General features: G+C 42.5%; 1 protein-coding gene across 4 annotated transcripts in view; it reads right to left on the bottom strand.

Moving 5' to 3' along the window:
* Positions 1-14,453, bottom strand: part of STXBP5L (syntaxin binding protein 5L) — a 211,224-nt gene that overhangs the window by 79,234 nt on the left and 117,537 nt on the right. For all 4 annotated transcript variants that reach the window (XM_054212106.1, XM_054212115.1, XM_054212123.1 and 1 more), the window contains exons 8-11: positions 3,593-3,716; positions 1,900-1,978; positions 1,566-1,720; positions 198-270 (exon numbers count right to left, since the gene is read on the bottom strand). In XM_054212106.1, coding sequence (XP_054068081.1) covers positions 198-270; positions 1,566-1,720; positions 1,900-1,978; positions 3,593-3,716 — 431 coding nt within the window. The remainder of the gene's footprint in view (positions 1-197; positions 271-1,565; positions 1,721-1,899; positions 1,979-3,592; positions 3,717-14,453) is intronic.

Raw genomic sequence — 14,453 nt, 5'->3', positions numbered from 1 at the left:
ACAAGTGTTAATATAAGTTCTTGTTGATTAGCTGATCTTAGCTCTTAAAGTGGAGGTAAACATATAGAGTGAATTACTACCAAGAGTGAATGATTTTGCATAGTAAAATGACATTGCATGATAACATTTGGATTTTTACCATAATTTGCTGGACAGTTAATATATACAACTAACTTCATATAAGACTTCATACTTACTTGCTTTGTGTCAGGTCAACAACAATGAGATCTTTTTCCAAAAGCACAACTACAGCATAGGGTTCTTGAAATTCTGTAAGCAAGGAATCAAGGATAAAAGACATGGAGTTCTCCTATTAGTCATTTTAAACAAGCAAGTCATATTTATGTTCTCTAAACATTCACAGTACATTAAACAAAAGCACAAATCCTAGACATATCCACAAACTAGACATATTTGCAAACCAGGGCTAGACAGGAACTGAGAAACGACTTTTGGGCCCTATTGCCCAACATACATAGCAGAAATACAATTGGCATATTATAGCATGCCAGCATGATCGTATATTGAAAGTAAAGAAACAGAATATGAATAAGTTATGTATCACTGCATTGCTGAATCCAGTTAATATACAGAAAATGTATTTTTGCTGTCCAGTAGTAGGAGTTCTACTGTGTACACCTCTTCTTCAAAAACAGATTGTGAACAGCTGGTCCAGTCCACTTGATGATATTCAATGCCCTCATTTCCAAAGCAATTCCAAAGGAATATTTCAAAGGAATACTGTAAGTCTGCTGTGTTCAATTCAGATACTGACACACTCCTTCCTCCTGTACACTCTTTAGAAGATTATATTGTTTGTTTTTTTCTTTAATGCTTTTTTGGTTAAACAAAAATGAACAATTAAAATGACAAATCCTTCCCTTGATGCGTAGGGGGCATTAGTTTACATAGCATAAAAGTTATTTTAAAAAATATAAATGTGAAATTATGTCTCTCTTTTCAACAGCAAGGCTGAAACAAAGATACACTTTATCTTTTCTAAGCGTTTTTAATATGCGCTTGATTTAGCTACATATATAGGATTTGTTTTACTTTTCTGCTTGAGGGCTTAAAATGCTAAACTTAGGGTTTTTTTGACTTGCAGCTTTTCTTAATTTACCTTCTAGAGTTTTCTGTGAACGTACATCAGAATATAGCAGCCCCACGATATGCAGTAAAATACTTTTAACAGTTCAATTCAGGCTAAAGTCTAAGAACTTTTCCGCAGAAAAGTGACAGTTTAATCTTCAATAATTTAGCAATCTGTAGATTTTCGGCCTCATGAAAAATGCCAGAAATAAAACCACATGTGTTTGATTAATAGCAATATTTCATCACACTAGCCCACGTGTTTCAAGCTTACATCTGGAGATTTATGCATGGTCTATTGTCTACTCACGACTTGCTTCCTATATTGAGAATGCAAAGAAGTTCCAGTTACTTTCAGTGATGTGGTTTTCTTGAGATGGAGACAATTGTGAGAATGGAAGTCCCTGGAATTAAGTCATGAGAGAAGATCTCTTCATTTATATTTTCCATGAATGTGTTTTGCTTAATAAACTCACCATTTGGATATGGGGTTTCACAAAGAGTTAAAAAATCAACTATAGGGTGATCCATTTCAAGAACTGTAATTGCTTTCCCATGCATGATTGTTAAACTTGGTCTTCGACAAGCCTTATCATATGACAATCCACCAGAAAATATCACAAATGGTTCACTGTATTAAAAAAATCAACATAGTAATTATAAGTTTACATAGTACATACAAGTTTACATTATAGGTTTAGTACCTTTAAATAATAATAAATAGCTTTGCAAAAAGAAAGAGGGAAAGATTCTAAAATTACTTTAACTCAGGAGTGTAACATTGAGTTAATCAGAGAATTAAAAACATACCTGTTTTTACAGGTCTTGTACTCTACTTTAAGAATTGGTTTACAAGATTCAGGTTTTTTCCCATCTCTTTGAATTTTTCCTAAGGAAAGAAAGAAGATGAAAACTGTATTAAAACATCATGATAACAAACTATCAAACTAAACCACACACACTGAAGCAACTGCATAAGCAGTAAAAGAATGGAACTTTAAAGCTACGGAAGATGATGAGTATTACCTCCTATTTCTGTAAAATACATATTTGTATAAATTAATTACCTCTATTACAGCTTTATATTTTTACTGCCACATCCATCTAAAGGACCATAGACCACACTTCAAAGACATCTAAAAACCATGCAGATTACTGAAAAGGATGACTCTTAACTAATAATTAATGAATTTGACCAAATGTATACCTTTTTTCTGAACATATTACGACCATAAACAGCTTAATTTTTTCCTAAGTCATTCTCAGATTAACTCAATTCTTTTTGTTGACAAAATGTTACAAGTTCTGGAATGTAACTAGTTGAGTGATAAAATTAAATGAAGCATACAATTGAAATTCATGGATTCTTGGTTAATTATGCCTCAGCACTTCCTTCCTTCCTGTCAGAGAAAAGTCACTCGTAAACTAAAAAAAATAACAATTTTGCTTTTGTTACGTTGGAAAGCCTATGCTTGCTTTCAACAACCACCTGACTGGAGCAAAGCTCTTCTCAGAGGCGCACAGTGACACGACAGGAGGCAAAGGACTGAAGTTGAGACATGGGAAATTCTGGTTAGATATCAGCAAAACAATTTGTACCATGAGAGTCATTAAATACTGGAAGACGTTGCCCAGAGAGGTTGCACAATTTGTTGTTGGAAGTGTTCAAGTGTCCAGTGTCAACTCGACATTGCCCTGAGCTAACTGATCTAATCAGGCCTGTTCTGAGCAGGGGGTTAGACTAGATGACCTCTGAGAGGTCCCTTCTGACATAAAGTACAATTCTATGACTAAAATTATAAAATAAAAGGAATTAAGAAATATAAGAAAATGCAAAAGCTTTTCTGGGCTACATAGATCTTGCCTTCCCCTTCTTCCTCCCTCTCCATAAGTCAGGCTTGTTGGTAATGTATTGATTTGCAATAGAATTAATACCTTTTAACCTTGTTTATAGAAAGCAATGGCACATAAAATGCCAGATATAAAAGATACAGCCATTTCATAATATGTCTTCTTTAAATTCTTCATTGCGGTGACTTGGGAAGCCTTGTACCATATCTATAACAAGCAACACAGTGCCTTGTACAAGATATATTACTGCTTGTAATGGCAGAGATTGCAAAATATATTACTTCTTGAAAACTGCACGTATGAGCGCGTAAGTACAAAATATAGAAGAAAGAAATGTGAAAATGGCATAGCCTGAGGGTGTCAAAGACTAGCAGTAGACTATTAAGTTGAATTGGATAAAAGAAGACATTAGAGCAACATTACCCAGTAAGAGGTATTTACGACACCAAATAAAGAAAAAAAGTTTGATAGAAATTGCTCTCCTTTTTTTATAGTATTTTGCAACTACTTTGCTGCAAAGATTAAAATATTTATGCAAGAAGCAACTCTGGATTTGGGCTACAATAAAAAATGAAATAAACACAGATATTAGCAAATAACATGGAGGACATTGTATTGTTTCTTAGTTATATGTTTTAACTATGAAAATTACCATGTGGGATTGTGGTCTGGAATGGTCTGTTAGGACTTTTGAGATTCCATAAGGTCAAGCTGCCATCGGAGTGACTGCACATGAACTGCTTCCCTTCATGATGCCAAGCAACAGAATGAATAGCCTACAGAAATGAAAGAAAAATTTGAGACAGAAATGGAATACAGTGTTTACACTAATGATATTTTAACATATGACTTTGGATTATATTAATCTCATGGTATTATCAACGGTTGGAAGCTTCTTGTTTGTCTAAAGTCCATTATCAGCACTTTTTAGTAACCAACGGCTGTCACCTACTGCTCGTCAAGCAAAACAATTCATTACAAATGCTAACATAACACAAGAATATAAGAAAGCCTGTACTGAATCAGAAAAAAATTGAAGGAACAGGGTGTTACGCTAAAAATATAAGAACAAGGGACATACAGTGCAATTGTAATATGTCTGATAGCTCTTCTTAGAAGTGTTTCATCTGGCAAACATACAGGAAATTCTGTGTGACAAGTTTTACACGTAACATACAACACATGCAGTCTTCCCCAGAGGACTATTAAGGAAAAGTAGAAATAGTACTCTGTTCTTGAGTTATTTTCCCCCCATATACTTAAGTTTCAGAGCAAGTATACAGAAATCTGGGATGTTTAATATAAAACCAAGACCAAGAGATTGTTTCATTGATAAAGGAAATTTGTTAATTTCCGTTATCCTAACAATGATGTAAGATACTTTTGGAACAGATAGTGCTTCAGAGAAGAGGAATACCATACTCCTATGTACACAACGCAAGTACTACGTGATGAATGTTACTTATGCCAAAAAGCAACACTTAATTAATAGACCATTCTTAGTATTTCATGCATAATTAGTCGAACTGACCGAAAATATCCATAATTACATCAAACGAGCTGAAAGGATAATGGTGCAAGTTCTTCATTTTCATTGGTATGTGCTGGAAACTAACACAAGCCATTTTCTGACAAAACAAAGTATTGCTTCATTGTATACCACAGTTTCTCAAACACTCCCCTCAGAAGCACAAACTCACAGGATTTTCTCTTGAACCCATTTCCAGAAATGTTAGCTGCCAAATAGCAGCTAACAATATGTTTTAATGTATATGTATATACAAGAGTCTTATTTTTCAATGCAGTTTAATAAATTTCCACTTTTGCAACCCAGGAAATGCACTTACAATTGCTTATGGCCATTTACCCAATTTATTCTCGTCAAAATCATGCCTGGTTATTCATAAATCGGCACTGGAGCTCTCCATATCAATTTTGCTTAAGCTGACAAGAAATAAACCTAAGTGCTATTGGTCACTATTCAAAACTCCCAGTTGGTCTACCTCTTTTAATAAGTATCTTGATTTTTATGGTTGGTAACAGCTCATGGTCTGGAGGGAATATCAGAAGAACCAACGAAAAGGCTGCGACTTTACTCAGCTCCTGAGGCTGGAGAGCATAGACACAAATGAGCCTTTGCATTGAGATGACTCCTATGTTTTAACAGGAATCTGACATGCCTTGTATATGAATGCTTTGCTAACACACTAGTAAGCTAGTCATACCCATAAAAACTCAACAAACAGAGCTGAAGAAACTGAACTCTAGATATTTATCTTCAAATGATATGAATGACACTCAAACTTCTACCTACCAGAGGGAGGTTGGCACAGAATTCCTTTTAAAGACCCGTAAGATACCAAACTATAACCAAAGCAACAAAAGATAACACGGAAAGATGGCTCATACAGAGTCCAATGCCATTGTCCTCAGGTAGTGAGAACCTTAGATCTGTGGGGAGCGCTGCTTCACTTACACTGAAGGCATGTCTATCCTCGTGCATATAATTCTGACATGAGCTCATTCATGCTTGCTATCATGCCAAATTTGAATCTGCTTTTGATGTGTTGTCAGACACAGAAACATTTCACATGGTTACAGTCACTAACTGTGTCTGAGCAGGAGCTAGTAACTAGCAGCTGAAAATTGTACCAAGCTGCTTGTTAAACTGCCTCTCAGCTGCTAGGTGCCACCTGCCAGCGTAAACCTCCTGTTGAGTGGAGCTGAGGAGGAATGCTCCTGTCACAGACAGTTGGAATAGCAGCAACTCAAACTTACCTGTTAGACTTTGCCCCAAAATGGGCAAGAAATACTTCAAATTGCTTTTGAAGGTCTCAGCTGGGGGTCATGACTAACACTGAAAAGTGGCACCGAACAAGTCCCTAATTTTCTCTCTGCTAGAATGTCTAGCATTCTGATACACTTCTTTAGCATCCACACAAAAAAGGAGCAGTTATTTGCTTAGAACAGGAGTTCATCACGGTGGGTGACTCATGTGAATGTTCACACAGTGTATGTACATAAAGTATATCACTCCAGATTGGGTATGTTTCTCCTTCTGCAATACCCACAGTGGTTGCATCCACCTTCTCTCATACTCAGCATGTACTAAAATTAAGCATGCCCAACACCCTTTCAGTTCCTTCCCATCCACAAACCTCTTCCACTGAAAAGAACTCGTGGGGACTCTAGGACCACTTTTAACCATATTTTGAAAAAGCATCATACTCATCCTATTGCTTGAATCTTACCATTAAGGACCATTACAGCAAGGGCCACATCAGATTTGATACTTCCATAATGGCATAGTGCTTGATAAAAGTAGAGAGATGTCATTTGGCAAATGTCTTTGTGAACTCTGCAGGTTCATTTTGTAGATGTGTTGTAATGAAAGACGATGACTATGCTTCAAGAAGCTCTGAATGTGCATTGATACAACCTGTCAAACGTTTATACAGTCTGCATATGAAGACAGCTGGTTTTTTGGGGTCTGCCAACTATCAACAATACTTTGTGAATCCTTTGAAGGATCTGGCTTGTTTATGTGATCTCTTTTTATAGAAATTGATGGAAATAAACTTTCGAAGGATTTTATAAAAGGGCTTGCAAGAAAAGTCTTTTATAGAGGGCATCATATAGGAGCATTGATTGAAAGGGCCTGAATATCTCATACATATCACTACTGAGAAGATGACAATCATCATCACACAAAGAATTTTGCAGCTGAGATCCTGAAGAGCAGACACAAGACTGTTTAGCAGCAGGTTCAAGCTCCACGCTGGCACCAGGTATTTCACAAGCAAGAACATTTTATTCTCTTGAGAACCTTTGACACAGTAGAGAAGAATACAGAAAAACTCCTTCTGTCAGGAGTTGATGAATTGAGGCAGTCTCTAACTTCGGGGCTAAAAGAGAGACAGGACTACTTTTAGCTCTGGTGAGTAAACCATAAGTATCAGGGAGAAGCTTTAAAGGGAAGATACAGGCTTACAAAAACACCAAGCAGAGAAGTTCCAGATAATGCAACTTGTACAGCTCTTCCTACCCTTGGTGAGAACCTCTCTAATTTGAAATGAGCAGACATGTTTTTTCTGTGAAAGGTTCCCCGTCTTCAAGACATGAAGTATAGCATGACAAAGATGGAGTAAGGAATGCAGCTGTAAATGCTGCAATTGCAGGCCTGTGAACAGGGGTCAGAGTCTTCAGCTGCACCAGTTGCAAGTTATTTGGTTGTCTCAGTGAGCTCTTTATTCTAGGAACAATGTTCCATGACATTAACCTGGACAGTAAGCAAAATGCAAGGGCATACTTCTGCAATTATTGGACGGATCCTGGTAATATTGTAAGAAACAACTCACCTCCCTGTCATAACATCACACATATTTTGAGGAGATGTCTGCAACATGTATCTCGTACCCATGTCTGCAAGGCTTATGTGAAGTAAAGCATCGCACTGGTATCACAATGCCATGCAGCCTAGAACGGACAGGCAAGATTTCACAGTGATGATGTCCTAATGGACTGAGAACCATTACCTCTTTATGATCCTTTTGTTATGGCAACTGTTCAAGTGTGCAAATAAAGAGGACCTATGCCATCCAAGCTGGGCATCCTCTATTTCTAAGACCTCAATTAAAAAAACAACACTCAACATAGTGAAAAAATTGAATGGAAGAGACCTTTTAAATAATGGTTCTCACTGACAATGAAATTAAAGCTTTTCTTGTGGCTGTATGAAAAGAAATATCTTTAAATGCATGAGATATGAAACTATTCCTCTCTATAACAATTGAATGTCAGCAGATATAGTCTCCATCTTGAACTTACAAGGGAAGAATATTTAGATTGGTAGACAGACAATCAGTTACCAGCCTTGTTTCCTCTTCTGTATCAAAAAATATCTGCTATTAACTTCTCGCTCCTGTGTTGCACAGTGAGGTTCTACAGACCTGAATAACAACACAGAGCCTCCTTCTCAACAGACAGTCTGGGGAGACTGAAATCCAATGCTGTCAGCAGTAACACAGGAGAAATCCAGCTGAGGCTTGATCCTGTGAAAGGATGAGTACTCGGATGGAGTCTTGAGGCTGTTGACATTTGAGTGACATTACCAAGCTGGACAGCTATATGAGAAGATTGCAGAGAATAAAGAACTTGCCTTGGTGATGAACACTCACAATCCATCAAAGACAAAAAAATAAGCTGCTTCTCACAGAACATACCAAGTGCCCCTTAATGGAGCAGCTTGGTGCCAGAGGAATTTTTGATACTAAACAGAAGTATCTGCTTCACTGATAAGCCAGAAAAGATCGTGCCATCTGATGATCCTTAAAGATGACAGGAGAGGAAGTAGTCCAGTTAGATGAGATTTCCAGTACTTTCACCAAAGAGGGTGACTACATTAGTTTCAAAACTGGTGCTAAAGAAAGCGTAATGATAGTAAGAAAAATGAGGCTGGATTAATTTCATTCAGACCCCATTCAAAGAGGCACTTTGGTATTCAATGAAGATACAGGACATTTACAGCTATTTATCTGAGACCTCACAGATACCCTGCAATTGCGACTGGCTGGCTCAGCGCCAGAACAATAGTAAAACATTGGTCAGACATCACAGGGCACAGTAGCCTTGCATCAGCCCAGATACAATGGTGAAGGGGGGCAGGAACAATGTTTTCTGGACTGTGATCTTAGGCGACCAATCTGTAAGAACAGGCTTAGGTTTGAGAGCTTGGGTTGGTGCCAAATACCAAGTGGCACATGCCGGACTAATCACTTGTGACTCACAAAAGCTATATAACCCAGGATTTAAAAAGGAACCCTTTTTAGAGGCTCCCTGTGGGAATCCTAGCAGATCTGGAACACTATCAATCTGGAGCCTGAAAGTCTGGAATAAAGTACAATGGCTAGTCACACAACCCTTTTAAAGGCAAGAAGAATCTTGTAACTGTTTCAGTGGCCAATACCAAGCCACCACAAGTTGCACAAAGTGGAGTAATGACACAGCAAGTAACCACAAATGAGGAGAGCACGTGAGTGATAAAAAGGCCAAAAAAAGTTCCTTTGGACAGCACGGAAAAATGTGGAACAACTAAATTGTATGAGAAATTTTCAACACTCAACCACCCTGTCTCAGCAAGCAAAAAATAAAATAAAATAATGGAAACAGTATTATGAAGCCCCTAGTTTATGTAGTCTCATTCTGAGCACAAGAGAGGACACTGAGTGAACAGACCCTCCCCAGGAGACATGTAAAAGGAAAAAGTTGCCCAGCCTTAAGTCATAGAAGAGGTGTGATTTCACAAGTATGCACAGGCAGACTGTCACTTAGAGACAATTTAGTGGGCATATCCTGAGGCTTGTCCTGGTTCCGGTGGGGATAGGGTTAACTTTTCCTGGTATTCCATGCCATGTGAGCCACGCCCACCCTGAGCTGCCGGGGAGGGGGCAGGAAGTTGCTGCTTAAAAGCGGGCTGGGGCGGCCCGGGTCCGGCCGGCGAGCGGCGGGGGGAGCGGCGGTTCCGTAATCGCGTTTGTATATTCCCCTATCCGTGTTGTTGTTGTTGTTGTTGTTTGCCTGTTCCCTTTGCTGTTCTATTAAACTGCCTTTGTCTCAACCCAAGAGTCTTGCCTTTTCTTACGATTCTTCCTGTGTTTGGAAGGCACGAGCGAGCGACACGTGGTTCTTTGTTGCCGTCTGAGGCTAAACCACGGTAGTCCTTTTGGCGCCCAACGTGGGGCTCGAAGGGTTGAGATAACGACAGAATCCAACTAGAACGTGGAAAAAACGGTTTTGCTTTTTTTTTTGTATGCATTTATTTTATTAGGTAAGTAGTCACTGGTCATCATGTTGCTTGGTTTGTTCTCATGGCTGTGTTACATAAATTCCTATATGGCTTATGTACTCCCTGCGATGCTGTTTACCATGTCTGGAACAGGGATGAGGATTATCATTCTGCTGTCCTGTGCGATATCTGTTTATGATATGATAACATCACTGTTCAGACGGCTATTTTGGGGTGTTTATGCGGTTTTGCTGTCCTGTCCGTACATTGGACACCGTCTCTCAGAATTTGTTAATAATTTCCCCAGCCCTTTTGCCTCCCTTTTCTCCTTCGGGTCAGGTATGACAGCTTTTGAGAATTTTGAATATCCTTGGGATACTCAAACTAGCGTGTTCGTAGTGCTATGTCTCCTGAATACGTTCCAGGTCTTGTTTTGGGTTAAGCGACTATTTAAGACTACCACCCGGAGATCTGCTCCGAGGCTGGATAGTCAGGGGTGGCATGGCATGTGGGAGAGCATGGGCAGGTACCTAGAGAACTACTCACCTCCAATGGTCTGGGACTTCACCCCTGAACAATTACAGGACCCTGATAAAGTGGTAGAATATTTGAAGGGAAAATGCTGTGGCTATTCTAGAGAGGCACAACTCACCGCGCTGTGCTGGGCCCTGGCCAGTATCTACCAGGCACTGCTCAGAATTATGCAGCACCCTCAAGGGGAAGAGATGGAAACCAGACCTGCGGCGGCCCCTGTGGCTGCTGCAGCCCCTGCGGCGGCCCCTGCGGCTACTGCAATCCTTGCGACAGACACTGCGGCTACTGCAATCCTTGCGACAGACACTGCGGCTACTGCAATCCTTGCGACAGACACTGCGGCTACTGCAATCCTTGCGACAGACACTGCGGCTACTGCAACCCCCGTGGTAGCCACTGCCACTGAACCAGGGAACCAACCCATGCCAGTATCAGTTGCCCCCATACAGAAGAAGAAGTACACAAAGAAATCAGTTCGCTTAGTAAGAGATGATGATGAACCAGGGCCATCACGAGAGCAGGAGGAAGAGGCAGAACCAGAGATAATTACTCGATCCCTATCCTTGAGTGAGCTGCGGGATATGCGAAAAGATTTTAGCCGACTTTCAGGCGAGCACATTGTCACCTGGCTGCTCCGGTGCTGGGATAATGGGGCCAGTAGCCTGGAATTAGAGGGTAGGGAGGCCAGGCAGCTGGGATCCCTGTCTAGGGAAGGCGGCATTGACAAGGCGATCGGGAAAAAGACCCAAGCCCTCAGCCTCTGGAAACGACTCCTGTTAGGCGTGAGGGAGAGGTACCCCTTCAGCGAGGATGTTGTATGTCAGCCAAGCAAGTGGACTACCATGGAAAGAGGTATCCAGTACCTGAGAGAATTAGCCGTGCGGGAGATGATTTATTATGACTTGGACAATGCAGACTTACCCACAGACCCTGATGAGGTGCGATGCACAAGGCCCATGTGGCGGAAGTTTGTACGGAGCGCACCATCGTCATATGCCAACTCCCTGGCAGTAATGGAATGGAAAGGTGAAGAGGGACCAACGGTGGATGAGGTAGCTGGCCGGCTCCGGCGATATGAAGAAAGTCTCTCTTCCCCCCTTGTCTCAGCTGTGGAGAAACTGTCGCGGAAGGTCCAGCAACTTGAAGAGAATATGTCCTACTCCCCACCTGCACGGGCCAGCATCTCAGCTATTAGAAGCAGGCATTTCCCCACTCAAGAGAGAGAGTACAGAGGGTACACACCACGAGGCACCCTGTGGTTCTACCTGCGGGACCACGGAGAGGACATGAGGAAGTGGGACGGACAACCTACTTCGATCCTGCGGACACGGGTACAGGAGTTGCAAGGAAGGACAACCACAAAAGGGGATCCCTCCAGGAAAAGTGCCGCCCCAGTTTCCAGTGGGCCGTTCCCCAGACAAAGCAGAAGGCTTGATCTTGCTTCTGATCCTCTTGAAGGAACTTCCAAGTCATTTATGCAAGAAGTGAGTAATGGATACTATGACCAGTATTAGGGGGGCCCTGCCTCCGGCCAGGTGGAGGAAAGGGATAACCGGGTTTATTGGACGGTGTGGATTCGATGGCCTGGCACATCAGACCCACAGGAGTATAAGGCTCTAGTGGACACGGGTGCGCAGTGTACTTTAATACCATCAAGCTATAGAGGGGCAGAACCCATTTGTATTTCTGGGGTGACAGGGGGATCCCAAGAGTTGACTGTACTGGAGGCAGAAGTGAGCCTAACTGGGAATGAGTGGCAAAAGCATCCCATTGTGACTGGCCCAGAGGCTCCATGCATCCTTGGTATAGATTACCTCAGGAGAGGGTATTTTAAGGACCCAAAAGGGTACCGCTGGGCCTTTGGCATAGCTGCTTTGGAGACAGAGGAAGTTAAACAGTTGTCTGCCTTGCCTGGTCTCTCAGAGGATTCTTCTGTTGTGGGGTTGTTGAGGGTCAAAGAACAACAGGTGCCGATTGCTACCACAACGGTGCATCGGCGGCAGTATCGCACTAACCGAGACTCTCTGATTCCCATCCATGAGCTGATTCGTCAACTAGAGGTTCAAGGAGTGATCAGCAAGACTCGCTCACCCTTTAACAGTCCCATATGGCCGGTGCGAAAATCTAATGGAGAGTGGAGGCTAACTGTAGACTATCGTGGTCTGAATGAAGTCACGCCACCGCTGAGTGCTGCTGTGCCGGACATGCTAGAACTCCAGTACGAACTGGAGTCCAAGGCAGCCAAGTGGTATGCCACGATTGATATAGCGAATGCATTTTTCTCAATCCCTTTGGCAGCAGAGTGCAGGCCACAGTTTGCTTTCACTTGGAGGGGCATCCAATACACCTGGAATCGACTGCCCCAGGGGTGGAAACACAGCCCCACCATTTGCCATGGACTGATCCAGACTGCACTGGAACAGGGTGAAGCTCCAGAACATCTGCAGTACATTGATGACATCATTGTATGGGGAAACACAGCAGAAGAAGTTTTTGAGAAAGGGAGTAAAATAGTCCAAATCCTTCTGAACGCTGGTTTTGCTATAAAGCGAAGTAAGGTCAAGGGACCTGCGCAGGAGATCCAGTTTTTAGGAATAAAATGGCAAGATGGACGCCGTCAGATTCCAATGGATGTGATCAACAAAATAGCAGCTATGTCTCCACCAACTAGTAAAAAGGAAACACAGGCTTTCTTAGGTATTGTGGGTTTTTGGAGAATGCATATCCCAGATTACAGTCAAATTGTAAGCCCTCTGTATCAAGTAACCCGGAAGAAGAATGATTTTAAATGGGGTCCTGAGCAACGACAAGCTTTTGAACAAATCAAACAGGAAATAGTCCATGCAGTGGCCCTGGGGCCAGTCCGGGCAGGACAAGATGTTAAAAATGTGCTCTACACCGCAGCCGGGGAGAACGGCCCTACCTGGAGCCTCTGGCAGAAAGCACCAGGGGAGACTCGAGGTCGACCCCTAGGGTTTTGGAGTCGTGGATACAGAGGATCCGAAGCCCGCTACACTCCAACAGAAAAAGAGATATTGGCAGCATATGAAGGGGTTCGAGCTGCTTCGGAAGTGGTTGGTACAGAAGCACAGCTCCTCTTAGCACCTCGACTGCCGGTGCTGGGTTGGATGTTCAAAGAAAGGGTCCCCACCACACATCATGCAACCGATGCTACATGGAGTAAGTGGATTGCACTGATCACGCAGCGAACTCGAATGGGAAACCCCAGTCGCCCGGGAATTCTGGAAGTGATCATGGACTGGCCAGAAGGCAAGGATTTCGGAATGTCACCAGAGGAGGAGGTGACGCGTGCAGAAGAGGCCCCACCATATAATAAACTGCCAGAAAATGAGAAGAAATATGCCCTGTTCACTGATGGGTCCTGCCGTATTGTGGGAAAGCATCGAAAGTGGAAGGCTGCTGTGTGGAGTCCTACACGACGGGTTGCAGAAGCCAGTGAGGGACAGGGTGAATCGAGCCAGTTTGCAGAGGTGAAGGCTATTCAGCTGGCTTTGGACATTGCTGAGCGAGAAAAATGGCCAGTACTTTATCTCTACACTGACTCATGGATGGTGGCAAATGCTCTGTGGGGATGGTTACAGCAGTGGAAGCAGGGCAACTGGCAGCGCAGAGGCAAACCCATCTGGGCTGCTGACCTATGGCAAGATATTGCTGCCCGGATAGAGAATCTGGTTGTGAAAGTACGCCATGTAGATGCCCACGTACCAAAGAATCGGGCCACGGAGGAACATCAGAACAACCAGCAGGTGGATCGGGCCGCTAGGATTGAAGTGGCTCAGGTGGATCTGGACTGGCAACATAAGGGTGAACTATTCATAGCTCGGTGGGCCCATGACTCCTCAGGCCATCAAGGGAGAGATGCGACATATAGATGGGCTCGTGACCGAGGGGTGGACTTGACCATGGACACTATTGCACAGGTCATCCATGAATGTGAGACATGCGCTGCGATCAAACAAGCCAAGCGTTTGAAGCCTCTTTGGTATGGAGGGCGATGGCTGAAATACAAATATGGGGAGGCCTGGCAGATTGATTATATCACGCTGCCACAAACCCGTCAAGGCAAGCGCTATGTGCTCACAATGGTGGAAGCAACCACTGGATGGCTGGAAACATACCCTGTGCCCCATGCCACTGCCCGGAACACTATCCTGGGCCTTGAAAAGCAAGTCCT

The sequence above is a fragment of the Rissa tridactyla genome, chromosome 1 (assembly GCF_028500815.1).
Source record: "Rissa tridactyla isolate bRisTri1 chromosome 1, bRisTri1.patW.cur.20221130, whole genome shotgun sequence".
Lineage (NCBI taxonomy): Eukaryota > Metazoa > Chordata > Aves > Charadriiformes > Laridae > Rissa > Rissa tridactyla.
The sequence above is the reverse complement of the archived record's forward strand: the minus strand, read 5'-3'. Positions and strand labels throughout refer to the sequence as shown.